This window comes from Bombina bombina, chromosome 3 (assembly GCF_027579735.1).
Source record: "Bombina bombina isolate aBomBom1 chromosome 3, aBomBom1.pri, whole genome shotgun sequence".
NCBI classification, from domain to species: Eukaryota; Metazoa; Chordata; class Amphibia; order Anura; family Bombinatoridae; genus Bombina; species Bombina bombina.
This window is the reverse complement of record NC_069501.1, coordinates 43,041,570-43,069,566: the sequence shown is the minus strand read 5'-3', so window position 1 is coordinate 43,069,566 and position 27,997 is coordinate 43,041,570. Positions and strand designations below refer to the sequence as shown.

Here is a 27,997-nt window from a genome sequence, read left to right as displayed (position 1 = left end):
TTGCTGTGGGTATGCACCTGTGAGAGGCTTTGCTGTGGGTATGCACTTGTGAGAGGCTTTGCTGTGGGTATGCACCTGTGAGAGGCTTTGCTGTGGGTATGCACCTGTGAGAGGCTTTGCTGTGGGTATGCACCTGTGAGAGGCTTTGCTGTGGGTATGCACCTGTGAGAGGCTTTGCTGTGGGTATGCACCTGTGAGAGGCTTTGTTGTGGGTATGCACCTGTGAGAGGCTTTGCTGTGGGTATGCACCTGTGACTGGCTTTGCTGTGGGTATGCACCTGTGACTGGCTTTGTTGTGGGTATGCACCTGTGAGTGGCTTTGCTGTGGGTATGCACCTGTGAGTGGCTTTGCTGTGGGCATGCACTAGTGAGTGGCTTTGCTGTGGGTATGCACCTGTGAGTGGCTTTGCTGTGGGTATGCACTAGTGAGTGGCTTTGCTGTGGGTATGCACTAGTGAGTGGCTTTGCTGTGGGTATGCACTAGTGAGTGGCTTTGCTGTGGGTATGCACTAGTGAGAGGCTTTGCTGTGGGTATGCACTTGTGAGAGGCTTTGCTGTGGGTATGCACCTGTGACTGGCTTTGTTGTGGGTATGCACCTGTGACTGGCTTTGCTGTGGGTATGCACCTGTGACTGGCTTTGCTGTGGCTATGCATCTGTGAGCGGCTTTGCTGTGGGTATGCACCTGTGAGAGGCTTTGCTGTGGGTATGCACCTGTGAGCGGCTTTGCTGTGGGTATGCACCTGTGAGAGGCTTTGCTGTGGGTATGCACCTGTGAGTGGCTTTGCTGTGGGTATGCACTTGTGAGAGGCTTTGCTGTGGGTATGCACTTGTGAGAGGCTTTGCTGTGGGTAAGCACTTGTGAGAGGCTTTGCTGTGGGTATGCATCTGTGAGAGGATTTGCTGTGAGTATGCACCTGTGAGAGGCTTTGCTGTGGGTATGCACTTGTGAGAGGATTTGCTGTGGGTATGCATCTGTGAGAGGATTTGCTGTGAGTATGCACCTGTGAGAGGCTTTGCTGTGGGTATGCACCTGTGGGTGGCTTTGCTGTGGGTATGCACCTGTGAGAGGATTTGCTGTGGGTATGCACCTGTGAGAGGCTTTGCTGTGGGTATGCACCTGTGAGTGGCTTTGCTGTGGGTATGCACCTGTGAGTGGCTTTGCTGTGGGTATGCACCTGTGAGTGGCTTTGCTGTGGGTATGCACCTGTGAGAGGCTTTGCTGTGGGTATGCACCTGTGAGTGGCTTTGCTGTGGGTATGCACCTGTGAGCGGCTTTGCTGTGGGTATGCACCTGTGAGAGGCTTTGCTATGGGTATGCACCTGTGAGAGGCTTTGCTGTGGGTATGCATCTGTGAGTGGCTTTGCTGTGGGTATGCATCTGTGAGTGGCTTTGCTGTGGGTATGCATCTGTGAGTGGCTTTGCTGTGGGTATGCATCTGTGAGAGGCTTTGCTGTGGGTATGCACCTGTGAGTGGCTTTGCTGTGGGTATGCACCTTTGAAAGGCTTTGCTGTGGGTATGCACATGTGAGAGGCTTTGCTGTGGGTATGCACCTGTGAGAGGCTTTGCTGTGGGTATGCACCTGTGAGAGGCTTTGCTGTGGGTATGCACCAGTGAGAGGCTTTGCTGTGGGTATGCACCTGTGAGAGGCTTTGCTGTGGGTATGCACCTGTGACTGGCTTTGTTATGGGTATGCACCTGTGAGTGGCTTTGTTGTGGGTATGCACCTGTGACTGGCTTTGTTGTGGGTATGCACCTGTGAGAGGCTTTGCTGTGGGTATGCATCTGTGACTGGCTTTGTTGTGTGTATGCACCTGTGAGAGGCTTTGCTGTGGGTATGCACCTGTGACTGGCTTTGCTGTGGGTATGCACCTGTGAGAGGCTTTGCTGTGGGTATGCACCTGTGAGAGGCGTTGCTGTGGGTATGCACCAGTGAGAGGCTTTGCTGTGGGTATGCACCTGTGAGAGGCTTTGCTGTGGGTATGCACCAGTGAGAGGCTTTGCTGTGGGTATGCACCTGTGAGAGGCTTTGCTGTGGGTATGCACCTGTGAGTGGCTTTGCTGTGGGTATGCACCTGTGAGAGGCTTTGCTGTGGGTATGCACCTGTGAGAGGCTTTGCTGTGGGTATGCACCTGTGAGAGGCTTTGCTGTGGGCATGCACCTGTGAGTGGCTTTGCTGTGGGTATGCACCTGTGACTGGCTTTGCTGTGGGTATGCACCTGTGAGAGGCTTTGCTGTGGGTATGCACCTGTGACTGGCTTTGCTGTGGGTATGCACCTGTGAGCGGCTTTGCTGTGGGTATGCACCTGTGAGCGGCTTTGCTGTGGGTATGCACCTGTGACTGGCTTTGCTGTGGGTATGCACCTGTGAGCGGCTTTGCTGTGGGTATGCACCTGTGAGAGGCTTTGCTGTGGGTATGCACCTGTGACTGGCTTTGTTGTGGGTATGCACCTGTGAGAGGCTTTGCTGTGGGTATGCACCTGTGAGCGGCTTTGCTGTGGGTATGCACCTGTGAGAGGCTTTGCTGTGGGTATGCACAAGTGAGAGGCTTTGCTGTGGGTATGCACCTGTGAGCGGCTTTGCTGTGGGTATGCATCTGTGAGCGGCTTTGCTGTGGGTATGCACCTGTGAGCGGCTTTGCTGTGGGTATGCATCTGTGAGAGGCTTTGCTGTGGGTATGCACCTGTGAGAGGCTTTGCTGTGGGTATGCACCTGTGAGCGGCTTTGCTGTGGGTATGCACCTGTGAGAGGCTTTGCTGTGGGTATGCACCTGTGACTGGCTTTGCTGTGGGTATGCACCTGTGAGAGGCTTTGCTGTGGGTATGCACCTGTGAGAGGCTTTGCTGTGGGTATGCACCTGTGAGCGGCTTTGCTGTGGGTATGCACCTGTGAGCGGCTTTGCTGTGGGTATGCACCTGTGACTGGCTTTGCTGTGGGTATGCACCTGTGAGAGGCTTTGCTGTGGGTATGCACCTGTGAGCGGCTTTGCTGTGGGTATGCACCTGTGAGCGGCTTTGCTGTGGGTATGCACCTGTGAGCGGCTTTGCTGTGGGTATGCACCTATGAGAGGCTTTGCTGTGGGTATGCACCTGTGAGTGGCTTTGCTGTGGGTATGCACCTGTGAGTGGCTTTGCTGTGGGTATGCACCTGTGAGTGGCTTTGCTGTGGGTATGCACCTGTGAGAGGCTTTGCTGTGGGTATGCACCTGTGAGAGGCTTTGCTGTGGGTATGCACCTGTGAGAGGCTTTGCTGTGGGTATGCACCTGTGAGAGGCTTTGCTGTGGGTATGCACCTGTGAGAGGCTTTGCTGTGGGTATGCACTTGTGAGAGGCTTTGCTGTGGGTATGCACCTGTGAGTGGCTTTGCTGTGGGTATGCACCTGTGACTGGCTTTGTTGTGGGTATGCACCTGTGAGAGGCTTTGCTGTGGGTATGCACCTGTGAGTGGCTTTGCTGTGGGTATGCACCTGTGAGCGGCTTTGTTGTGGGTATGCACCTGTGAGTGGCTTTGCTGTGGGTATGCACCTGTGAGAGGCTTTGCTGTGGGTATGCACCTGTGAGAGGCTTTGCTGTGGGTATGCAACTGTGAGAGGCTTTGCTGTGGGTATGCACCTGTGACTGGCTTTGTTGTGGGTATGCACCTGTGAGAGGCTTTGCTGTGGGTATGCATCTGTGAGAGGCTTTGCTGTGGGTATGCACCTGTGAGAGGCTTTGCTGTGGGTATGCACCTGTGAGTGGCTTTGCTGTGGGTATGCACCTGTGAGAGGCTTTGCTGTGGGTATGCACCTGTGAGAGGCTTTGCTGTGGGTATGCACCTGTGAGAGGCTTTGTTGTGGGTATGCACCTGTGACTGGCTTTGTTGTGGGTATGCACCTGTGAGAGGCTTTGCTGTTGGTATGCACCTGTGAGGGCTTTGCTGTGGGTATGCATCTGTGAGAGGCTTTGCTGTGGGTATGCATCTGTGAGAGGCTTTGCTGTGGGTATGCATCTGTGAGAGGCTTTGTTGTGGGTATGCATCTGTGAGCGGCTTTGCTGTGGGTATGCACCTGTGAGAGGCTTTGTTGTGGGTATGCATCTGTGAGCGGCTTTGCTGTGGGTATGCACCTGTGAGAAGCTTTGTTGTGGGTATGCATCTGTGAGCGGCTTTGCTGTGGGTATGCACCTGTGAGAGGCTTTGCTGTGGGTATGCAACTGTGAGAGGCTTTGCTGTGGGTATGCACCTGTGACTGGCTTTGTTGTGGGTATGCACCTGTGAGAGGCTTTGCTGTGGGTATGCATCTGTGAGAGGCTTTGCTGTGGGTATGCACCTGTGAGAGGCTATGCTGTGGGTATGCACCTGTGAGTGGCTTTGCTGTGGGTATGCACCTGTGAGAGGCTTTGCTGTGGGTATGCATCTGTGAGGGCTTTGCTGTGGGTATGCATCTGTGAGAGGCTTTGCTGTGGGTATGCATCTGTGAGAGGCTTTGTTGTGGGTATGCATCTGTGAGCGGCTTTGCTGTGGGTATGCACCTGTGAGAGGCTTTGTTGTGGGTATGCATCTGTGAGTGGCTTTGCTGTGGGTATGCACCTGTGACTGGCTTTGTTGTGGGTATGCACCTGTGAGTGGCTTTGCTGTGGGTATGCATCTGTGAGCGGCTTTGCTGTGGGTATGCATCTGTGAGCGGCTTTGCTGTGGGTATGCACCTGTGACTGGCTTTGTTGTGGGTATGCATCTGTGAGCGGCTTTGCTGTGGGTATGCATCTGTGAGCGGCTTTGCTGTGGGTATGCACCTGTGAGTGGCTTTGCTGTGGGTATGCATCTGTGAGCGGCTTTGCTGTGGGTATGCATCTGTGAGCGGCTTTGCTGTGGGTATGCATCTGTGAGCGGCTTTGCTGTGGGTATGCACCTGTGACTGGCTTTGCTGTGGGTATGCATCTGTGAGCGGCTTTGCTGTGGGTATGCACCTGTGAGCGGCTTTGCTGTGGGTATGCACCTGTGAGTGGCTTTGCTGTGGGTATGCATCTGTGAGCGGCTTTGCTGTGGGTATGCATCTGTGAGCGGCTTTGCTGTGGGTATGCACCTGTGAGAGGCTTTGCTGTGGGTATGCACCTGTGAGCGGCTTTGTTGTGGGTATGCATCTGTGAGAGGCTTTGCTGTGGGTATGCACCTGTGAGAGGCTTTGCTGTGGGTATGCATCTGTGAGCGGCTTTGCTGTGGGTATGCACCTGTGACTGGCTTTGCTGTGGGTATGCACCTGTGAGAGGCTTTGCTGTGGGTATGCATCTGTGAGCGGCTTTGCTGTGGGTATGCACCTGTGACTGGCTTTGCTGTGGGTATGCATCTGTGAGCGGCTTTGTTGTGTGTATGCATCTGTGAGAGGCTTTGTTGTGGGTATGCATCTGTGAGAGGCTTTGCTGTGGGTATGCACCTGTGAGAGGCTTTGCTGTGGGTATGCACCTGTGAGAGGCTTTGTTGTGGGTATGCACCTGTGAGAGGCTTTGCTGTGGGTATGCACCTGTGAGCGGCTTTGCTGTGGGTATGCACCTGTGACTGGCTTTGTTGTGGGTATGCACCTGTGACTGGCTTTGCTGTGGGTATGCACCTGTGAGAGGCTTTGCTGTGGGTATGCACCTGTGACTGGCTTTGCTGTGGGTATGCACCTGTGAGAGGCTTTGCTGTGGGTATGCACCTGTGACTGGCTTTGCTGTGGGTATGCACCTGTGACTGGCTTTGCTGTGGGTATGCACCTGTGGGTGGCTTTGCTGTGGGTATGCACCTGTGAGCGGCTTTGCTGTGGGTATGCACCTGTGAGCGGCTTTGCTGTGGGTATGCATCTGTGAGTGGCTTTGCTGTGGGTATGCACCTGTGAGCGGCTTTGCTGTGGGTATGCACCTGTGAGCGGCTTTGCTGTGGGTATGCATCTGTGAGCGGCTTTGCTGTGGGTATGCACCTGTGAGCGGCTTTACTGTGGGTATGCACCTGTGAGAGGCTTTGCTGTGGGTATGCACCTGTGAGAGGCTTTGTTGTGGGTATGCATCTGTGAGAGGCTTTGCTGTGGGTATGCACCTGTGAGAGGCTTTGCTGTGGGTATGCACCTGTGAGAGGCTTTGCTGTGGGTATGCACCTGTGAGAGGCTTTGCTGTGGGTATGCATCTGTGAGAGGCTTTGTTGTGGGTATGCATCTGTGAGAGGCTTTGCTGTGGGTATGCACCTGTGAGAGGCTTTGCTGTGGGTATGCACCTGTGAGAGGCTTTGCTGTGGGTATGCACCTGTGAGAGGCTTTGCTGTGGGTATGCACCTGTGAGAGGCTTTGCTGTGGGTATGCACCTGTGAGCGGCTTTGCTGTGGGTATGCACCTGTGACTGGCTTTGTTGTGGGTATGCACCTGTGACTGGCTTTGCTGTGGGTATGCACCTGTGAGAGGCTTTGCTGTGGGTATGCACCTGTGACTGGCTTTGCTGTGGGTATGCACCTGTGAGAGGCTTTGCTGTGGGTATGCACCTGTGAGAGGCTTTGCTGTGGGTATGCACCTGTGACTGGCTTTGCTGTGGGTATGCACCTGTGACTGGCTTTGCTGTGGGTATGCACCTGTGACTGGCTTTGCTGTGGGTATGCACCTGTGAGAGGCTTTGCTGTGGGTATGCACCTGTGGGTGGCTTTGCTGTGGGTATGCACCTGTGAGCGGCTTTGCTGCGGGTATGCACCTGTGACTGGCTTTGCTGTGGGTATGCACCTGTGGGTGGCTTTGCTGTGGGTATGCACCTGTGAGAGGCTTTGATGTGGGTATGCACCTGTGAGCGGCTTTGCTGTGGGTATGCACTTGTGAGAGGCTTTGCTGTGGGTATGCACCTGTGACTGGCTTTGCTGTGGGTATGCACCTGTGAGAGGCTTTGCTGTGGGTATGCACCTGTGAGTGGCTTTGCTGTGGGTATGCACCTGTGAGAGGCTTTGCTGTGGGTATGCACCTGTGAGTGGCTTTGTTGTGGGTATGCACCTGTGAGCGGCTTTGCGGTGGGTATGCACCTGTGAGTGGCTTTGCTGTGGGTATGCACCTGTGAGCGGCTTTGCTGTGGGTATGCACCTTTGAAAGGCTTTGCTGTGGGTATGCACCTGTGAGAGGCTTTGCTGTGGGTATGCACCTGTGAGAGGCTTTGCTGTGGGTATGCACCAGTGAGAGGCTTTGCTGTGGGTATGCACCTGTGACTGGCTTTGCTGTGGGTATGCACCTGTGAGAGGCTTTGCTGTGGGTATGCACCTGTGAGCGGCTTTGCTGTGGGTATGCACCTGTGAGAGGCTTTGCTGTGGGTATGCACCTGTGAGCGGCTTTGCTGTGGGTATGCACCTGTGAGCGGCTTTGCTGTGGGTATGCACCTGTGAGCGGCTTTGCTGTGGGTATGCACCTGTGACTGGCTTTGCTGTGGGTATGCACCTGTGACTGGCTTTGTTGTGGGTATGCACCTGTGAGAGGATTTGCTGTGGGTATGCACCTGTGAGAGGCTTTGCTGTGGGTATGCACCTGTGACTGGCTTTGTTGTGGGTATGCACCTGTGAGAGGCTTTGCTGTGGGTATGCACCTGTGAGCGGCTTTGCTGTGGGTATGTACCTGTGAGAGGCTTTGCTGTGGGTATGCACAAGTGAGAGGCTTTGCTGTGGGTATGCACCTGTGAGCGGCTTTGCTGTGGGTATGCACCTGTGACTGGCTTGTTGTGGGTATGCACCTGTGAGAGGCTTTGCTGTGGGTATGCATCTGTGAGAGGCTTTGCTGTGGGTATGCACCTGTGAGAGGCTTTGCTGTGGGTATGCACCTGTGAGTGGCTTTGCTGTGGGTATGCACCTGTGAGAGGCTTTGCTGTGGGTATGCACCTGTGAGAGGCTTTGCTGTGGGTATGCACCTGTGAGAGGCTTTGTTGTGGGTATGCACCTGTGACTGGCTTTGTTGTGGGTATGCACCTGTGAGAGGCTTTGCTGTGGGTATGCACCTGTGAGGGCTTTGCTGTGGGTATGCATCTGTGAGAGGCTTTGCTGTGGGTATGCATCTGTGAGAGGCTTTGCTGTGGGTATGCATCTGTGAGAGGCTTTGTTGTGGGTATGCATCTGTGAGCGGCTTTGCTGTGGGTATGCACCTGTGAGAGGCTTTGTTGTGGGTATGCATCTGTGAGCGGCTTTGCTGTGGGTATGCACCTGTGAGAGGCTTTGTTGTGGGTATGCATCTGTGAGCGGCTTTGCTGTGGGTATGCACCTGTGAGAGGCTTTGCTGTGGGTATGCAACTGTGAGAGGCTTTGCTGTGGGTATGCACCTGTGACTGGCTTTGTTGTGGGTATGCACCTGTGAGAGGCTTTGCTGTGGGTATGCATCTGTGAGAGGCTTTGCTGTGGGTATGCACCTGTGAGAGGCTTTGCTGTGGGTATGCACCTGTGAGTGGCTTTGCTGTGGGTATGCACCTGTGAGAGGCTTTGCTGTGGGTATGCATCTGTGAGAGGCTTTGCTGTGGGTATGCATCTGTGAGAGGCTTTGTTGTGGGTATGCATCTGTGAGCGGCTTTGCTGTGGGTATGCACCTGTGAGAGGCTTTGTTGTGGGTATGCATCTGTGAGTGGCTTTGCTGTGGGTATGCACCTGTGACTGGCTTTGTTGTGGGTATGCACCTGTGAGTGGCTTTGCTGTGGGTATGCATCTGTGAGCGGCTTTGCTGTGGGTATGCATCTGTGAGCGGCTTTGCTGTGGGTATGCACCTGTGACTGGCTTTGTTGTGGGTATGCATCTGTGAGCGGCTTTGCTGTGGGTATGCATCTGTGAGCGGCTTTGCTGTGGGTATGCACCTGTGAGTGGCTTTGCTGTGGGTATGCATCTGTGAGCGGCTTTGCTGTGGGTATGCATCTGTGAGCGGCTTTGCTGTGGGTATGCATCTGTGAGCGGCTTTGCTGTGGGTATGCACCTGTGACTGGCTTTGCTGTGGGTATGCATCTGTGAGCGGCTTTGCTGTGGGTATGCACCTGTGAGAGGCTTTGCTGTTGGTATGCATCTGTGAGCGGCTTTGCTGTGGGTATGCATCTGTGAGCGGCTTTGCTGTGGGTATGCAGCTGTGAGAGGCTTTGCTGTGGGTATGCACCTGTGAGCGGCTTTGTTGTGGGTATGCATCTGTGAGAGGCTTTGCTGTGGGTATGCACCTGTGAGAGGCTTTGCTGTGGGTATGCATCTGTGAGCGGCTTTGCTGTGGGTATGCACCTGTGACTGGCTTTGCTGTGGGTATGCACCTGTGAGAGGCTTTGCTGTGGGTATGCATCTGTGAGCGGCTTTGCTGTGGGTATGCACCTGTGACTGGCTTTGCTGTGGGTATGCATCTGTGAGCGGCTTTGTTGTGGGTATGCATCTGTGAGAGGCTTTGTTGTGGGTATGCATCTGTGAGAGGCTTTGCTGTGGGTATGCACCTGTGAGAGGCTTTGCTGTGGGTATGCACCTGTGAGAGGCTTTGCTGTGGGTATGCACCTGTGAGAGGCTTTGTTGTGGGTATGCACCTGTGAGAGGCTTTGCTGTGGGTATGCACCTGTGAGCGGCTTTGCTGTGGTTATGCACCTGTGACTGGCTTTGTTGTGGGTATGCACCTGTGACTGGCTTTGCTGTGGGTATGCACCTGTGAGAGGCTTTGCTGTGGGTATGCACCTGTGACTGGCTTTGCTGTGGGTATGCACCTGTGAGAGGCTTTGCTGTGGGTATGCACCTGTGACTGGCTTTGCTGTGGGTATGCACCTGTGACTGGCTTTGCTGTGGGTTTGCACCTGTGGGTGGCTTTGCTGTGGGTATGCACCTGTGAGCGGCTTTGCTGTGGGTATGCACCTGTGAGCGGCTTTGCTGTGGGTATGCATCTGTGAGTGGCTTTGCTGTGGGTATGCACCTGTGAGCGGCTTTGCTGTGGGTATGCACCTGTGAGCGGCTTTGCTGTGGGTATGCATCTGTGAGTGGCTTTGCTGTGGGTATGCACCTGTGACTGGCTTTGCTGTGGGTATGCACCTGTGAGAGGCTTTGCTGTGGGTATGCACCTGTGAGAGGCTTTGTTGTGGGTATGCATCTGTGAGACGCTTTGCTGTGGGTATGCACCTGTGAGAGGCTTTGCTGTGGGTATGCACCTGTGAGAGGCTTTGCTGTGGGTATGCATCTGTGAGAGGCTTTGTTGTGGGTATGCATCTGTGAGAGGCTTTGCTGTGGGTATGCACCTGTGAGAGGCTTTGCTGTGGGTATGCACCTGTGAGAGGCTTTGCTGTGGGTATGCACCTATGAGAGGCTTTGCTGTGGGTATGCACCTGTGAGAGGCTTTGCTGTGGGTATGCACCTGTGAGCGGCTTTGCTGTGGGTATGCACCTGTGACTGGCTTTGTTGTGGGTATGCACCTGTGACTGGCTTTGCTGTGGGTATGCACCTGTGAGAGGCTTTGCTGTGGGTATGCACCTGTGACTGGCTTTGCTGTGGGTATGCACCTGTGAGAGGCTTTGCTGTGGGTATGCACCTGTGAGAGGCTTTGCTGTGGGTATGCACCTGTGACTGGCTTTGCTGTGGGTATGCACCTGTGACTGGCTTTGCTGTGGGTATGCACCTGTGACTGGCTTTGCTGTGGGTATGCACCTGTGAGAGGCTTTGCTGTGGGTATGCACCTGTGGGTGGCTTTGCTGTGGGTATGCACCTGTGAGCGGCTTTGCTGCGGGTATGCACCTGTGACTGGCTTTGCTGTGGGTATGCACCTGTGACTGGCTTTGCTGTGGGTATGCACCTGTGGGTGGCTTTGCTGTGGGTATGCACCTGTGAGAGGCTTTGCTGTGGGTATGCACCTGTGAGCGGCTTTGCTGTGGGTATGCACTTGTGAGAGGCTTTGCTGTGGGTATGCACCTGTGACTGGCTTTGCTGTGGGTATGCACCTGTGAGAGGCTTTGCTGTGGGTATGCACCTGTGACTGGCTTTGCTGTGGGTATGCACCTGTGAGAGGCTTTGCTGTGGGTATGCACCTGTGAGTGGCTTTGTTGTGGGTATGCACCTGTGAGCGGCTTTGCTGTGGGTATGCACCTGTGAGCGGCTTTGCTGTGGGTATGCACCTGTGAGTGGCTTTGCTGTGGGTATGCACCTGTGAGCGGCTTTGCTGTGGGTATGCACCTTTGAAAGGCTTTGCTGTGGATATGCACCTGTGAGAGGCTTTGCTGTGGGTATGCACCTGTGAGAGGCTTTGCTGTGGGTATGCACCTGTGAGAGGCTTTGCTGTGGGTATGCACCAGTGAGAGGCTTTGCTGTGGGTATGCACCAGTGAGAGGCTTTGCTGTGGGTATGCATCTGTGAGCGGCTTTATTGTGGGTATGCATCTGTGAGCGGCTTTGCTGTGGGTATGCACCTGTGAGCGGCTTTGCTGTGGGTATGCACCTGTGAGCGGCTTTGCTGTGGGTATGCATCTGTGAGCGGCTTTGCTGTGGGTATGCATCTGTGAGCGGCTTTGCTGTGGGTATGCACCTGTGAGTGGCTTTGCTGTGGGTATGCATCTGTGAGTGGCTTTGCTGTGGGTATGCACCTGTGACTGGCTTTGCTGTGGGTATGCACCTGTGACTGGCTTTGCTGTGGGTATGCACCTGTGAGAGGCTTTGCTGTGGGTATGCATCTGTGAGCGGCTTTGCTGTGGGTATGCACCTGTGAGAGGCTTTGCTGTGGGTATGCATCTGTGAGCGGCTTTGCTGTGGGTATGCACCTGTGACTGGCTTTGCTGTGGGTATGCACCTGTGACTGGCTTTGCTGTGGGTATGCACCTGTGACTGGCTTTGTTGTGGGTATGCACCTGTGACTGGCTTTGCTGTGGGTATGCACCTGTGAGAGGCTTTGCTGTGGGTATGCACCTGTGACTGGCTTTGCTGTGGGTATGCACCTGTGAGAGGCTTTGCTGTGGGTATGCACCTGTGACTGGCTTTGCTGTGGGTATGCACCTGTGACTGGCTTTGCTGTGGGTATGCACCTGTGACTGGCTTTGCTGTGGGTATGCACCTGTGGGTGGCTTTGCTGTGGGTATGCACCTGTGAGCGGCTTTGCTGTGGGTATGCACCTGTGAGCGGCTTTGCTGTGGGTATGCATCTGTGAGTGGCTTTGCTGTGGGTATGCACCTGTGAGCGGCTTTGCTGTGGGTATGCACCTGTGAGCGGCTTTGCTGTGGGTATGCACCTGTGAGAGGCTTTGCTGTGGGTATGCACCTGTGAGTGGCTTTGTTGTGGGTATGCACCTGTGAGCGGCTTTGCTGTGGGTATGCACCTGTGAGTGGCTTTGCTGTGGGTATGCACCTGTGAGCGGCTTTGCTGTGGGTATGCACCTTTGAAAGGCTTTGCTGTGGATATGCACCTGTGAGAGGCTTTGCTGTGGGTATGCACCTGTGAGAGGCTTTGCTGTGGGTATGCACCTGTGAGAGGCTTTGCTGTGGGTATGCATCTGTGAGCGGCTTTGCTGTGGGTATGCATCTGTGAGCGGCTTTGCTGTGGGTATGCACCTGTGAGTGGCTTTGCTGTGGGTATGCATCTGTGAGTGGCTTTGCTGTGGGTATGCACCTGTGACTGGCTTTGCTGTGGGTATGCACCTGTGACTGGCTTTGCTGTGGGTATGCACCTATGAGAGGCTTTGCTGTGGGTATGCATCTGTGAGCGGCTTTGCTGTGGGTATGCACCTGTGAGAGGCTTTGCTGTGGGTATGCATCTGTGAGCGGCTTTGCTGTGGGTATGCACCTGTGACTGGCTTTGCTGTGGGTATGCACCTGTGACTGGCTTTGCTGTGGGTATGCACCTGTGACTGGCTTTGCTGTGGGTATGCACCTGTGACTGGCTTTGCTGTGGGTATGCATCTGTGAGAGGCTTTGCTGTGGGTATGCACCTGTGAGAGGCTTTGCTGTGGGTATGCACCTGTGAGAGGCTTTGCTGTGGGTATGCACCTGTGACTGGCTTTGCTGTGGGTATGCACCTGTGAGCGGCTTTGCTGTGGGTATGCACCTGTGAGAGGCTTTGCTGTGGGTATGCACCTGTGACTGGCTTTGCTGTGGGTATGCACCTGTGAGCGGCTTTGCTGTGGGTATGCACCTGTGAGCGGCTTTGCTGTGGGTATGCACCTGTGAGCGGCTTTGCTGTGGGTATGCACCTGTGACTGGCTTTGCTGTGGGTATGCACCTGTGAGCGGCTTTGCTGTGGGTATGCACCTGTGAGAGGCTTTGCTGTGGGTATGCACCTGTGAGAGGCTTTGCTGTGGGTATGCACCTGTGAGCGGCTTTGCTGTGGGTATGCACCTGTGAGAGGCTTTGTTGTGGGTATGCATCTGTGAGCGGCTTTGCTGTGGGTATGCACCTGTGAGAGGCTTTGTTGTGGGTATGCATCTGTGAGCGGCTTTGCTGTGGGTATGCACCTGTGAGAGGCTTTGTTGTGGGTATGCATCTGTGAGAGGCTTTGCTGTGGGTATGCACCTGTGAGAGGCTTTGCTGTGGGTATGCACCTGTGAGAGGCTTTGCTGTGGGTATGCACCTGTGAGCGGCTTTGCTGTGGGTATGCACCTGTGAGCGGCTTTGCTGTGGGTATGCACCTGTGACTGGCTTTGCTGTGGGTATGCATCTGTGAGCGGCTTTGCTGTGGGTATGCACCTGTGACTGGCTTTGCTGTGGGTATGCACCTGTGAGAGGCTTTGCTGTGGGTATGCACCAGTGAGAGGCTTTGCTGTGGGTATGCACCAGTGAGAGGCTTTGCTGTGGGTATGCATCTGTGAGCGGCTTTATTGTGGGTATGCATCTGTGAGCGGCTTTGCTGTGGGTATGCACCTGTGAGCGGCTTTGCTGTGGGTATGCACCTGTGAGCGGCTTTGCTGTGGGTATGCATCTGTGAGCGGCTTTGCTGTGGGTATGCATCTGTGAGCGGCTTTGCTGTGGGTATGCACCTGTGAGCGGCTTTGCTGTGGGTATGCATCTGTGACTGGCTTTGCTGTGGGTATGCACCTGTGACTGGCTTTGCTGTGGGTATGCACCTGTGACTGGCTTTGCTGTGGGTATGCACCTGTGAGAGGCTTTGCTGTGGGTATGCATCTGTGAGCGGCTTTGCTGTGGGTATGCACCTGTGAGAGGCTTTGCTGTGGGTATGCATCTGTGAGCGGCTTTGCTGTGGGTATGCACCTGTGACTGGCTTTGCTGTGGGTATGCACCTGTGACTGGCTTTGCTGTGGGTATGCACCTGTGACTGGCTTTGTTGTGGGTATGCACCTGTGACTGGCTTTGCTGTGGGTATGCACCTGTGAGAGGCTTTGCTGTGGGTATGCACCTGTGACTGGCTTTGCTGTGGGTATGCACCTGTGAGAGGCTTTGCTGTGGGTATGCACCTGTGACTGGCTTTGCTGTGGGTATGCACCTGTGACTGGCTTTGCTGTGGGTATGCACCTGTGACTGGCTTTGCTGTGGGTATGCACCTGTGAGAGGCTTTGTTGTGGGTATGCATCTTTGAGCGGCTTTGCTGTGGGTATGCACCTGTGAGAGGCTTTGCTGTGGGTATGCACCTGTGACTGGCTTTGCTGTGGGTATGCACCTGTGAGCGGCTTTGCTGTGGGTATGCACCTGTGACTGGCTTTGCTGTGGGTATGCACCTGTGACTGGCTTTGCTGTGGGTATGCACCTGTGACTGGCTTTGCTGTGGGTATGCACCTGTGAGCGGCTTTGCTGTGGGTATGCACCTGTGACTGGCTTTGCTGTGGGTATGCACCTGTGACTGGCTTTGCTGTGGGTATGCACCTGTGAGAGGCTTTCCAGTAAACAGGTTACAGTGTTATAAGTATTGACCACACCCACTGTTACCGTAGCCCCACCCACTCTTTTCCATACTAAAATAGCCAGTGTAAACATCTAATCTGTAAAGTGTTAATCTGCTAGGCCAATGTATATTGTAAGAGATTTAGATGCCACTATATGCAAACAAATATATAAATAAGGCCAACAAAAACCTAATGCCTTATTCCAACAATCAATCATCCATGCCAAGTCCTCACCTCAGAGCAAATTTTAAAATGTGGGAAATTATCCTGAGACAAACAGGACAGGAGGCTAGAATCAGGCAGAGTAGGAAGGGAGCGGAGCCGCTACAGGTAACTTCCGCTTTGGACCGGAGGGGTGAATGGATTAGACCAAAGCAGGGAGAGGGGGATGTGTGTGGAGCCAACCAAGAAGCGGCGGACGACCGCAAAATACTCAGCAAAGAAAAAACGGAAGGCTGCTGAGCAACAGGTAAAGAAAAAAACAGCTTTATTCCATTAAAATAGAACAGACACAAAAATGACAAGGAGGGTAGTTAGCCATCTAACATGTTTCGCGCTGGTGTGCGCTTACTCATAGATGCTAAGTGCAAGTAATGGAAACTAATGCATTTAAAGGGGCAGGAACCAATAGGAGGATGATCTTGAAATTTTGTAATTTGATCAGTTTCACACATGGAATTTCTCCTTGTTAATTTAATACCCAGCCCCTTCAGATATGCATTAGATTGTGTACTTAAAAACAAAGGAACATATTACTTGTGAAAGTATTGCAATACTTGGCTTATTGAAAAATTGCATCTCAATATACATCAAAAAGATTATTATTATTTCAAATGGCCTAGAAAACACTTTTTATGTGCGAAAAGAAACTAGACAGAAAATAAGCAGAAAATATGGAAGATGTATGGAGGCATTTTAGAGATAACGTGTGTATAAACACACAAATACATGAGGAATGTTTGCATATATACATACATACAGGAAAAACATATGTGCAGAAACATTTATATGAATGTCAGCAAAGACCTAATAGGTATTATAGTCACTATCAATGAGACAACTGCAAACATGTCTCACATCAAAAATAAGATTACAATTACAATAATGTATGTATGTGTCACCCTCACATATACCTTTTTCTGTAGTTAAATGTATGCGTATACTTAAAATTAAATGGAGCCACACTTAGATATTGTTTGGATAAATAGGTAAACAAATGCTGAAAACATACTAATATGAAAATATATGTATGAATGTACAGTAATTAGTATGTAAAATCGTGTTCACCTAATCCACAAAATATACACACATTATTGTAATTGTAATCTTATTTTTGATGTGAGACATGTTTGCAGTTGTCTCATTGATAGTGACTATAATACCTATTAGGTCTTTGCTGACATTCATATAAATGTTTCTGCACATATGTTTTTCCTGTATGTATGTATATATGCAAACATTCCTCATGTATTTGTGTGTTTATACACACGTTATCTCTAAAATGCCTCCATACATCTTCCATATTTTCTGCTTATTTTCTGTCTAGTTTCTTTTCGCACATAAAAAGTGTTTTCTAGGCCATTTGAAATAATAATAATCTTTTTGATGTATATTGAGATGCAATTTTTCAATAAGCCAAGTATTGCAATACTTTCACAAGTAATATGTTCCTTTGTTTTTAAGTACACAATCTAATGCATATCTGAAGGGGCTGGGTATTAAATTAACAAGGAGAAATTCCATGTGTGAAACTGATCAAATTACAAAATTTCAAGATCATCCTCCTATTGGTTCCTGCCCCTTTAAATGCATTAGTTTCCATTACTTGCACTTAGCATCTATGAGTAAGCGCACACCAGCGCGAAACATGTTAGATGGCAAACTACCCTCCTTGTCATTTTTGTGTCTCTTCTATTTTAATGGAATAAAGCTGTTTTTTTCTTTACCTGTTGCTCAGCAGCCTTCCGTTTTTTCTTTGCTAGGCTAGAATCAGGACTGTCCTAATTTTCTTGGTATGCTTTACTGGCAGGCTAATAGTTAAGCCCAATATGTTACCAGAATATTATCCACCAATAAAGACACAATAAAGATAACGTTCCTGAGACTACTAAGCAATTGCTTATTTGTTGCAAACACCATTAAACTAGAGGAACCCACAAAAGACCAATTAAAGGATACAAGTAGGGTAAGGAGTAGAGAATTGATGAAGTAAGAAAGTTTATGATTTCTCAAACTAGCCAGGATAATTTAAACCACCAGAGTTCACACAAGGTCAGATCTCAGGCTTGGCAGATAAGGAATGAATGGTTATGATGGATAATTATAGCAATATATTTGATTTAATTACAATAAACTATGTATTGCTGTCTTGGCAGAATGATTGTGACTGTTGGGGGGTTGACAGTGCGTTTATTATACTGGATATTTAGATGATATATAAATCTGCTCATGAACAACTATTTTGTTGGGCATTAAGTTTGTTACATGCATGAAATGGTGTAAAAATGTCTAATTTGATTTTAGATTTTTCATAATTTCAGGGAAGGACACATAGACCCCCAGCAGGACAGCACAGACACTGTGAAAAATGCTTCAGCAAACGTTGCCAAGCACCTATAAACACAGGTGTATCATGTTTGATGATCAGCTGCCGTTCCCACTGTGAAGCCACCTTCCACATGTGCAAAGAGGAAGAGCACCGTCTGCTTTGTCCAAATGAATGGGTTCCGTGCCTTAATTCTGTATTTGGATGCCCCTTCTCTATGTTTCGATTCAAGCTGGCAAAGCACCTCAAAGTTTGCCCAGCCAGTGTAGTCTGTTGCTCCATGGAATGGAATCGTTGGCCCAGTATTGACAGTGGAACTAAATTACTTGAGAATGTCATGAAGGAGGAACATCGAGAAGACTGTTTGGATGTGGCATTGGCCCTAAGAGATCAGAATATTGTTTTTAATTCTCTCAATATGGCAGAGCTTTTTCCAGAACTATCAGAACATCCAAAGAATACAATAACTCCAGAATTAGATTTAGATATGGAAGAAGTTGGTGCCGTTGGTGGGACTGATTATGCTGGCAATACAGAGACTAATAATGGTGAAGAAGTTGAACTTACACAGTATGAGCGAGAAGCTTTAGCTAAAGGGAAAGATGGTGTAGATTTAGCAAAATTTTCTCAGTGGGAAGCGATGTTTAGCAAGGAAAAAACAGCAGCCCAGGTTTTAGAGAAAAACACAAAACAAAGTGAGAAAAATAGCTCAGATAAATCTAAAAAATCTGACATCACTCCTACACTGGATGAGAAGAACGAAATATCTCAAGAGGAAAACACGGAAGCCAGTGTAAAAGGCAATACGGAGGTAACTGGTTTGGCTCCATGGAATGAAGGTGTTCTAGAAAGACTAAAATCTGAAGTAGACTGTGGAAGCTACAACATGTACCTGGTACATCATGGCAGCATGCTTGTCCGATTCGGACAGATGCCAGCATGCACTCCAAAGGATAAGGACTTTGTTTATGGCAAACTGGAGGCACAAACAGTCAAGACTGTCTGCACCTTTAAAGTACCAACAAGCTACTGTGGAAGAAGAGCTAAACTTGGGGAAGATGCCCCAAAGAAAGAGAAAGCTGAAAAAATAGTAGATACATCTGACTTAGGAGTACAAATATCAGACCTACCATTATCAGACACCATCAACACCACTTTACTGTGTGCACTTGAAAGGGAATTTATGGGTCGCGCAGTATCTCAGTCCAAGGCCGTTGATGGATTGCTTATTGACTTTGGAACACAAACATATGACTTTGGCATGGATGCATTCTCTAAGAAGGTTGTTCTGGCAGATATTTTGCATGAAATACCTCTGAAACTGTGTCTTCAAAATGAGTGTGTAACTAATAGACACAACAAAAGTAATTCTGCCTTCTCATTCTCCTGCAATCTTTTTTTCCGAAGGGACGAGTTTCCCTCCCACTTTAAGAATGTCCACTCTGACATCCACTCTTGCCTTAATGGATGGTTCCAAGAACGTTGCCCACTTTCATACTTGGGTTGCACCTTTGTGCGAAACAGATTTCGACCTGCTGGGCAGAAAGCACAAGTTATCTACAGCAAACAACTCAAAACCTTTGCAGTAAAGCCACATGTGGCTTGTACGTTATATGAAGGTGTAAAACCCAATCTTTACAGAAGTAATAGAGGAAAGAGCAAAGATTCCTTATCAACTCTACCACTTGAGGTGTTGCAGCATATAGCTGGCTTCCTTGACAGCTTCAGTCTATGCCAGCTATCTCAAGTCTCTACTTTGATGAGAGATGTATGTGCCATATTGTTACAGGAGAGAGGGATGGTCCATTTACTTTGGGAGAAGAAGACTTATTCACATGGGGGCACATCTTGGAGATGCCGGAAAAAGGTAAGTGCAATAAATGGAGTAAGAATGATTAGAGACCCTTTGAAATAGTTCATACCTTTTCCCCCTTATAATGCCTTAGAGAGGTTATGCTGAAATCTATATTCAAGGCACCTACCCCTAATATAATATAAGTAGAAATAGTCTCATATCTTATGAAAGATCTAGGGGTCAATTAACCAAATGTCGGACGGACATGACTTGCTATAGTGTACCATGACCGCTCAACATCACTAAATGGCGACAGCATATGCGTATTTTACATTGCACAAGCATTTATTGAAAATGCTTGTGCAATGCCGCCCCCTGCCAATCGGCCGCTAGCAGGGGTATCAATCATCCCGCCTTTTAGGTTGGGGACAAGTTAAGCAGCAGCGGTCTAATGAACGCTGCTTCTTAAATGCTGTTTCCAGCAATCTGGAAACTACGGATGGATAAAGGAACATCCGCTGCTTATTAAATCCTCCCCTTTAAGTACAATATATATAGAAAAAGGCATGAGAGAGAAAAATATATATAAAAAAAATTATTGTACAAATATGATTATATTAAAAAAATATATATATATATTTTGCTAAATAAATGCAATGAAAATGTTACAATAGGGTAGTAGTCATGCTTGCCTATAAACAAATATTATGCCACACCAGACAGTCTGACAGCGTTTTAGTTCAGATAATCTTTTCTGACGCCCTCTATAAGGTCAGGATTGCTGTATTTATGCCCTTTTAAAAAAGGAATTATTGTCATTATTATGAGTAGTCAGCAAATAAAAACAATCTTATAGCCTTGCGCTAAAACATAAGTAGTATATTAGCATCATTAAAAATGGTCATAAGACAAAACCAATTTTATAACCTTGAGTGAAAATACAAGGTTCACCGTAGCATAAAAATTTTACTTGATTTGTTATTAACTTTATTTGAAATTATTATATTAATGTATAGAATAATAAAACAATACATTGATTGAGTAAAGCATTTTCTCATTTGGAAGAACTACCTTTATTGATAAACTTCCTATTGGCTACTGTAAATTTTTAAACAGCATTCTAATTAAAGGGATATGAAACCCAATTTTTTTCTTTCTTTCATGATTCAGATAGAGCATAACATTTTAAGCAACTTTCTAATTTACTCCTATTATCAATTTTTCTTCGTTCTCTTTGTATCTGTATTTTAAAAAGCATGAATGTAAGGTTAGGAGCGGCTTAAATTCCCGCTTTTTTAAAAAAAAAAAAAAAAGGTACCAAGAAAACAAAGAAAATTTGATAATAGGAGTAAATTAGAAAACACACTTTTTCCAACTTTGACCCCAAAATCTGTTGCACATCTACAGCCATCAAAAAACATCCATGCTAAATAGTTTCTAAATTTTGTTCTGAGTTTAGAAATACCCAATGTTTACACTTTTTTTTTTTGCAGACATATATGGCTTTGGCATTGCTTTTTGGTAACCACACTTGTATTATGCCAAGCAGTTAAGGGGTTAATTAGGTAGCTTGTAGGGTTAATTTTAGCTTCAGTGTAGAGATCAGCCTCCCACCTGACACATCACACCCCCTGATCCCTCCCTGACCCCCCTCAAACAACTCTCTTCCCTCCCCACCTCACATTTGTCACTGCCATCTTAAGTACTGGCAGAAAGTCTGCCAGTACTAAAATAAAAGGCTTTTTATATATATGCTGCAGTGTTGGATCACCCCTTAGCCCTTAACCTCCCTGACCCCCCCCCCCCAAACAGTTCTCTAACCCTCCCCCTCTACCTATTTGCCGCCATCTTGCTAAATGTTATGCTTTTTTTGCCTTAAAAAAAAATAAAAAACCCAATTTTCCCTCCCAGATCCCTTTCCCAACATTTATTCCCCCCTCCCTCTCCCTCCTGTCTTAAAGTTGTGTAGCGCACATGCTCCCGAACATCGCACGCGCTTCCGTCCCATGCTCCCGACCTGGCACATCTTTGGTCGTTAAGGGGTTAAAATGATTGATAGATTAGATAATCCCTTTTGCATAACCAACACTGTGATATTAATGCACTTATTACCTCTGTGATTACCTTGTATCTCAGCCTCTGCAGACTGCCCCCTTATCTCAGTACTTTTAACAGACATGCATTTTAGCCAGTCAGTGCTGACTCCTACATAACTCCACTGGAGTGAGCACAACGTTATCTATATGACACACATGAACTAGCACTGTCTAACTGTGGAAAAACTGTCAAAATTCACTGAGCTAAGAGTCGGTTTTCAATGGTTTATCTAGGTTTAGCTTTCAAACAAGAATACCAAGAAAACAAATTACATTTGATGATAAAAGTAAATTGGAAAGTTGTTTAAAATTGCATGCACTATCTGAATCATGTAAGTTTAATTTTGGCTAGACTGTCCCTTTAAAGGGACAGTTTAGTATAAATTAAACTTTCATTATTCAGATAGGACTTTTAATTTTAATCAACTTTCCAATTTACTTTTATCATCAAATTAGCTTTTTTCTCTTGGTATTCTCCCGCCCCCCTCCAGCGATGATCCGCCCACACGCCACCAACTTACTGTATCGTCACACCCGGTCACTGAGACACACACAAACTCGGACACACACATACAAAATATGTAAACTGCACTGCATTAATTAGGAAGCTCATGCCTAGAGCTGCTCCCTGGCTCAGCAGAACATCAAGTGAAAGATAAACAGAGCACTCTAAAATAAATCACTGAAGAAAAGGTTTAGGCGCGCAAACTATGAAAATTATGCTCTCTGACTCTGTTCCAAGTCTGTCAGTGCACAGCCCTGGGCCGCATGTCACTGAGCAGTGAGCACAGATAGGCAGGCAGGTTTAGGCTAGCAGCGCAACTTTGCAAGCCCCACGGCACACCCACAACATTCATAGTGAAATTGGGCAGGGGAGGAGCAAAGTACAAACAAGCAAAAGCAGCCGGGAAAACTATTTGTTGAAATTGCAGCACTGGCTCAAGGGGCAAAAAAATTGTGTGTCTACAACTTCCCCAGTCCCACTAATGTTCACAAATGCCAGCCTCTAATAAAATAATCTATGCATCTCAACATTGTATTTCTTTGAATTTCAATAAAATGTAAAAAAAAAAAAAAAAAAAAAAAAAAAAAAAATTTTTTTTTTTTGGTGTCACCCCCTGGAGGGTGTCACCCGGGTGCGGCCCGCCCCCCCCGCCCCCCCCCCTAGTGACGCCACTGAACTTAGCCGCATAGCGGTCCCACCCACTCCGGCCCCCTCCTTCGATTATCCACCCACCCGCCTCCCTCCTAGCCCTCCCATGCCATCAACTTAGCCACGTAGTGGCCCTCCCTCTCCAGCCCCCGTCCATCGATGATACGCCCACCTTGCGCCCTCCTAACCCTCCCACGCCGCCAACTTAGCTGTGTAGCGGTCCCACCTGCTCCGGCCCCCCTCCAGCGATTATCCGCCCACCTGCCTCCCTCCTAACCCTTCCACGTAAGGCCTCACTGCCTTTCTCGCACAGACACGTGCCGCTACTGAGCCTCGCAGCACACACACAGCCTCCTACCGATCGCCAGACCCTGCTTCTAACTTAGCCGCATAGAGGTCCCACCCAATCTGCCTCCCTCCTAACCTCCCTACGCCACCAACTTAGCTGCATAGCGGTCCTACCCGCTATGGCCCCCCTCCAGTGATGATCCGCCTCCCTCCTAACCCTCCCATGCCACCAACTTAGCTCCGTAGCGGTCTCACCAGCTCCGGCCCCCCTCCAGCGATGATCCACCCGCCTCCCTCCTAACCCTTCCTTGCCATCAACTTAGCCACGTAGTGGTCCCATCCGCTCCGGCCCCCCTCCAGCGATGATCCGCCCACCCACCTCCCTCCTAACCCTCCCACGCCGCCAAGTTAGCCGTGTAGCGGTCCCACACGCTCTGGCCCCCCTCCAGCGATGATCCACCCATTTGCCTCCCTCCTAACCCTCCTATATAATGAGACAATAGGTCATTAAAATTCCTTTACATTAGAACTTAAAACATAGTATTAATCTGCTCTAGTAATTAGCTAAGGACACAGGTTTGAGTTCATTATTTAGAAGTACCAAATCTGACATGATTGCTGTGCTAAGAATTATTGTATAACCTTAAAGGGACATGAAACACAAAATGTTTCTTTCATGATTTAGGTAGAACATACAATTTAAAAAAAAAAAAAAATCTAGTTTAGTTCTATTATCAAATTTGCTTCATTCTGTTGGTATCATTTGTTGAAAGAGCAGCAATGCACTACTGGTTTCTTACTTAACACATGGGTGAGCCAATAACAGTCGTTATATATATGCAGCCACCAATCAGCAGCTAGAAGCTAGTTTTTTTGCTGCTCCTGAGCTTATCTAGATGAACCTTGCAAAGGATAACAAGAGAAGGAAGAAAATTAAATAATATAATTAAATTAGAAGGTTGTTTAAAATTATATGCTAAATCATGAATGTCTAATTATGACTTTACTGTCCCTTTAATAACATTACACCTCTTTTTTTATTATTAGTACCAGACATGTTACTTATTAGATATGCTGTTCTGTTCTCCTTGGAAAATGTCTGCTTTTTCATTCTCAATATAAACAAAATGTTATTAAATGTAATATCAATAACCCATATAGCTTCTTCATTAGACATATTAATAATACTGTACAAGAAGTATATTTACCTGATACATGTCACATGCTGGCTTAAAGGGATAGTCTAGTCAAAATTAAACCCAGTTTGCTATCATTTTTATTTAAACATCACTACATTTAAACAGAAATAGAGCCTTTTTTTTATATATTTACCTATCAAAACTATATTTTTTGTTGGTAGACAACTTAAAGTATTAATCTAGGCCCATTTTGGTATATTTCATGCCACCATCGCCAAATGCGATCAAACAAAAAAAAAAAGTTAACTTTTTTACAAACTTTAGGTTTCTCATTGAAATTATTTACAAACAGCTTGTGCAATCATGACACAAATTATTGTAAAAGCTTCTCTAGATCTCCTTGATTCAGAAATAGCAGACATATATGGCTTTGACATTGCTTTTTGGTTATTAGAAGGCTGCTAATTGCAGCTGCGCACCACACTTTTATTATTTCCAGCAGTGAAGGGGTTAATCAGGTAGCTTGTAAGGTTAATTTTACCTTTAGTGTAGAACAACTAATCTGTTTGTTTTGGTAGAGAAATTAACTTTAAGACAGAAGACTGTAAATCTAAAGAAGAGCAGATCCCTATAATCTAGTCCTATTGGGCCACATAATACCCAGAATAATAATTTCTGCTTGACCTTTTGAATCATTTATAGAAACAAACAGTTGGAGGAAGGACTCAGAAAATCTGTCTGCGAATGGCAGAAATTGTCCTGAAGTTGATTTAGGTTCACCTGATGTACATTTTTAGGTATTTACATTTGGACTACTCAGAAGCAAATAAATGCAGAATATGGCGGCCACCAGCAGAATTCGGCTATTTTCAGAGCCAGACTACATCTTCTGAAACGGCAAAACACTAAGATCTGGATTTGCACTTTCACAAGAAGTCATCTGGCTCTGAAAATAGTCGAACGCCACTGGTGGCCGCCATATTTCGCATTTGTTTGCTTCTGAGTAGTCCAAATGCAAATGCATAATTAATATGTAGTCAGCTCTCGTCTGGATTTATTTGAGCAACAGTCATGTCTGACTGAATTGCATAAAGTGCAGCTACAGAATGTTCCAGAGCCTTTATAGATAGGAAAGACTCCAGACACCATCAACTTCTCAAAGCTCTGTGCTGATTTCAAACCACTCCACCCACCTAATATTGGGGGTAAACTGGCATTTTATCTACTTTTTTTACTTAAAAATATATTGTTTTCAGATTCACTTAGTATTATTATTATTAGTAATATTACAAGTATTCACATACTCAAGAGTTTTAAGTAGTGCATGCCTAAACTGCAAAACAAAGCAACAATGTATAGCAGTTTAAATGCTTTTAGAAAGGGACCCAGTGTCTGGGTAATGAATAAGGCACACTCTCCCAGCACACTGAGTAGGATCCAAGATGTGACCCACAACGGCGCTCACCTGGAGAAGAACTTTGGGAAGATGCTTAGGAAGGAAGATGATGACACAGTTGGTACAGGTTATGCACAGAAGTGGGCACCCAGGAAACAGGGCAGAAAGTATAATCCAAGAAGCAGGTGAAGTTTAGGCACAAGTCAGGAATCTGAAAGCTTAATGGTCAGGCAGAGCTCAGAAATGAACTAGCAGAGAGGAACAGAGGAGAAGACAAAGGGTGGTTGAGATTCAAGCAAAAAGGGCTGAGATTTTGGAACTGAAGCATCTAAGGATGCAGCCAATAACAGAATAATACAACAAACGGGCAATGAACCCCATGAAACATCAGGCTAAATAGACGCGACCACATGAAACATCAGGCTAAATAGACGCGACCACATGAAACATCAGGCTAAATAGATGCAGACGCATGAAACATCAGGCTAAATAGATGCAACCACATGAAACATCAGGCTAAATAGATGCAGACGCATGAAACATCAGGCTAAATAGATGCAGACACATGAAACATCAGGCTAAATAGACGCAACCACATGAAACATCAGGCTAAATAGACGCAACCACATGAAACATCAGGCTAAATAGATGCAACCACATGAAACATCAGGCTAAATAGATGCAGACGCATGAAACATCAGGCTAAATAGATGCAGACACATGAAACATCAGGCTAAATAGACGCAACCATATGAAATATCAGGCTAAATAGATGCAGACACATGAAACATCAGGCTAAATAGACACGACCACATGAAACATCAGGCTAAATAGACGCAACCACATGAAACATCAAGCTAAATAGACGCAACCACATGAAACATCAGGCTAAATAGATGCAACCACATGAAACATCAGGCTAAATAGATGCAGACACATGAAACATCAGGGTAAATAGATGCAGACACATGAAACATCAGGCTAAATAGATGCAGACACATGAAACATCAGGCTAAATAGATGCAGACACATGAAACAGATGCAGACACATGAAACATCAGGCTAAATAGATGCAGACACAAAATGTACACTAAGTGAATGGAGTGACCAGCACCAAAATATTTCTTTCATGATTCAGATAGAGAATACAATTTAAACATATTTCCAATTTACTTCTATTATCAAATTGTCTTAGTTTTCTTGTTATCCTTTGTAAAAAGCAGGGATGTAAGATCAGGAGTGTGCAGGTGTCTGCAGCACTATATTGCAGCAACGTTATACATTAGCAAGAGCACAAGATGACAGCACTATTTCCTGTCATGTAGTGCTTCAGGCATGTGCACGCTACCTATCTAGGTATCTCTTCAACAAAGAACAACATGAGAACAAAACAAATTTGCTAATAGAAGTAAATTGGAAACTTTTTTTTAAAATTGTATTATCTCAATAAGGAAAGAAACATTTTGGTCTTCATGTCCCTTTAAGTACATGTACCTTATTGTTTTATATTCCCCATTCTTTCCATTTTACTTTTCTTGATCCCATTCTGTTGTATTCTTATTAAAAACCTTTAAAATACAATGGGTCCGTTAAAAAATATTAGTGGCCCCATATTTAAATAAAATAAAGTTTTAATTGCACTAGCTTCATGTTTTACTTAACATTTTATTAGTTCACTTACTTTTAATATTTTTATTTTTTTAAAGGAACAATCTATGGATTATGTATACTTAGATCTACGATTTAAAAAGTATTTACTAATTGTGGTCTCCTGATGTGCTTTGCTTAATCTGCTTCAGAAAGAATTTCTGAACCTCAGGGAATCTTGTTCATATTGGATGGAAAGTTTAAGATTTTGTAATTTCTGAATCTAACATTTAGGATAACAACACTTTTTTCCCCCCATATAGGTCTGGAACTTCAGCAGTCTTTTCTCTAATGTTCATCAGTGGGTGTTTGAGGATGGCCCAAGTATGTCTGGTCACTTGACAATTTGCCCATTTAATAATATAGAATATAAAAAGGAGCCGTTTAAGCTGCCCAGTCAATATGAACCAAAGAAAGAAGTAAAGCAAAATTTGGTTACGTTTCACAAGAAGCTGTAGGAACCGGTTCTGGCAGCAACAGAGGGAAATCAAAGAACTGGAAAATACTTCTCCAAAATTGGAAAGACAAATGCCTCAGTAACAATTGTTTAAGAATATATATATAAATAAAACAATACTGACACCATTTTGTCTCTACTCATACATTTTGTTTTAGACTCCATTTTAAGATCAGTTTATTATAGTTCATTATAAGGTAGTTATTATGCTGTGAGAAAAATATGCTGATGTTTTAAGCGGAACACTTTGGGGCCCATTTATCAAAGGGCTTGCGGACCTGATCCGACACTGCGGATCAGGTCCGCAAGACCTCGCTAAATGCGGAGAGCAATACGCTCTCCACATTTAACATTGCACCAGCAGCTCACAAGAGCTGCTGGTGCAACGCCGCCCCCTGCTGACTCGCGGCCAATCGGCCGCCAGCAGGGAGATGTCAATCAACCCGATCGTATTCGATCGGGTTGATTTCCGGTGATTCCTGTCCGCCTGCTCAGAGCAGGCGGACAGGGTTATGGAGCAGCGGTCTTTAGACCGCTGCTTCATAACTTGTGTTTCTGGCGAGTCTGAAGACTCGCCAGAAACACGGCCCTTCAAGCTCCGTACGGAGCTTGATAAATGGGCCTGTAAATCTCAATTTGTCCTTGTTAGGGCTTTGGCGATGCGCCCGGATATACTTTAATCTAACACTCCTCACTCATTAAAAATACACCTTATT

At 47.2% G+C, this 27,997-nt stretch overlaps 1 protein-coding gene across 1 annotated transcript in view; it reads left to right on the top strand.

Annotated features, from left to right (window-relative positions):
* FBXO40 (F-box protein 40) overlaps positions 1-27,409 on the top strand; it is a 41,527-nt gene extending 14,118 nt beyond the window's left edge. Inside the window, exons 3-4 of the mRNA XM_053705805.1 lie at positions 17,306-19,177; positions 27,088-27,409. Of these exons, the coding sequence (XP_053561780.1) occupies positions 17,306-19,177; positions 27,088-27,282 (2,067 nt within the window). The 3' untranslated portion in view covers positions 27,283-27,409. The remainder of the gene's footprint in view (positions 1-17,305; positions 19,178-27,087) is intronic.
* Positions 27,410-27,997: the final 588 nt, after the last annotated feature.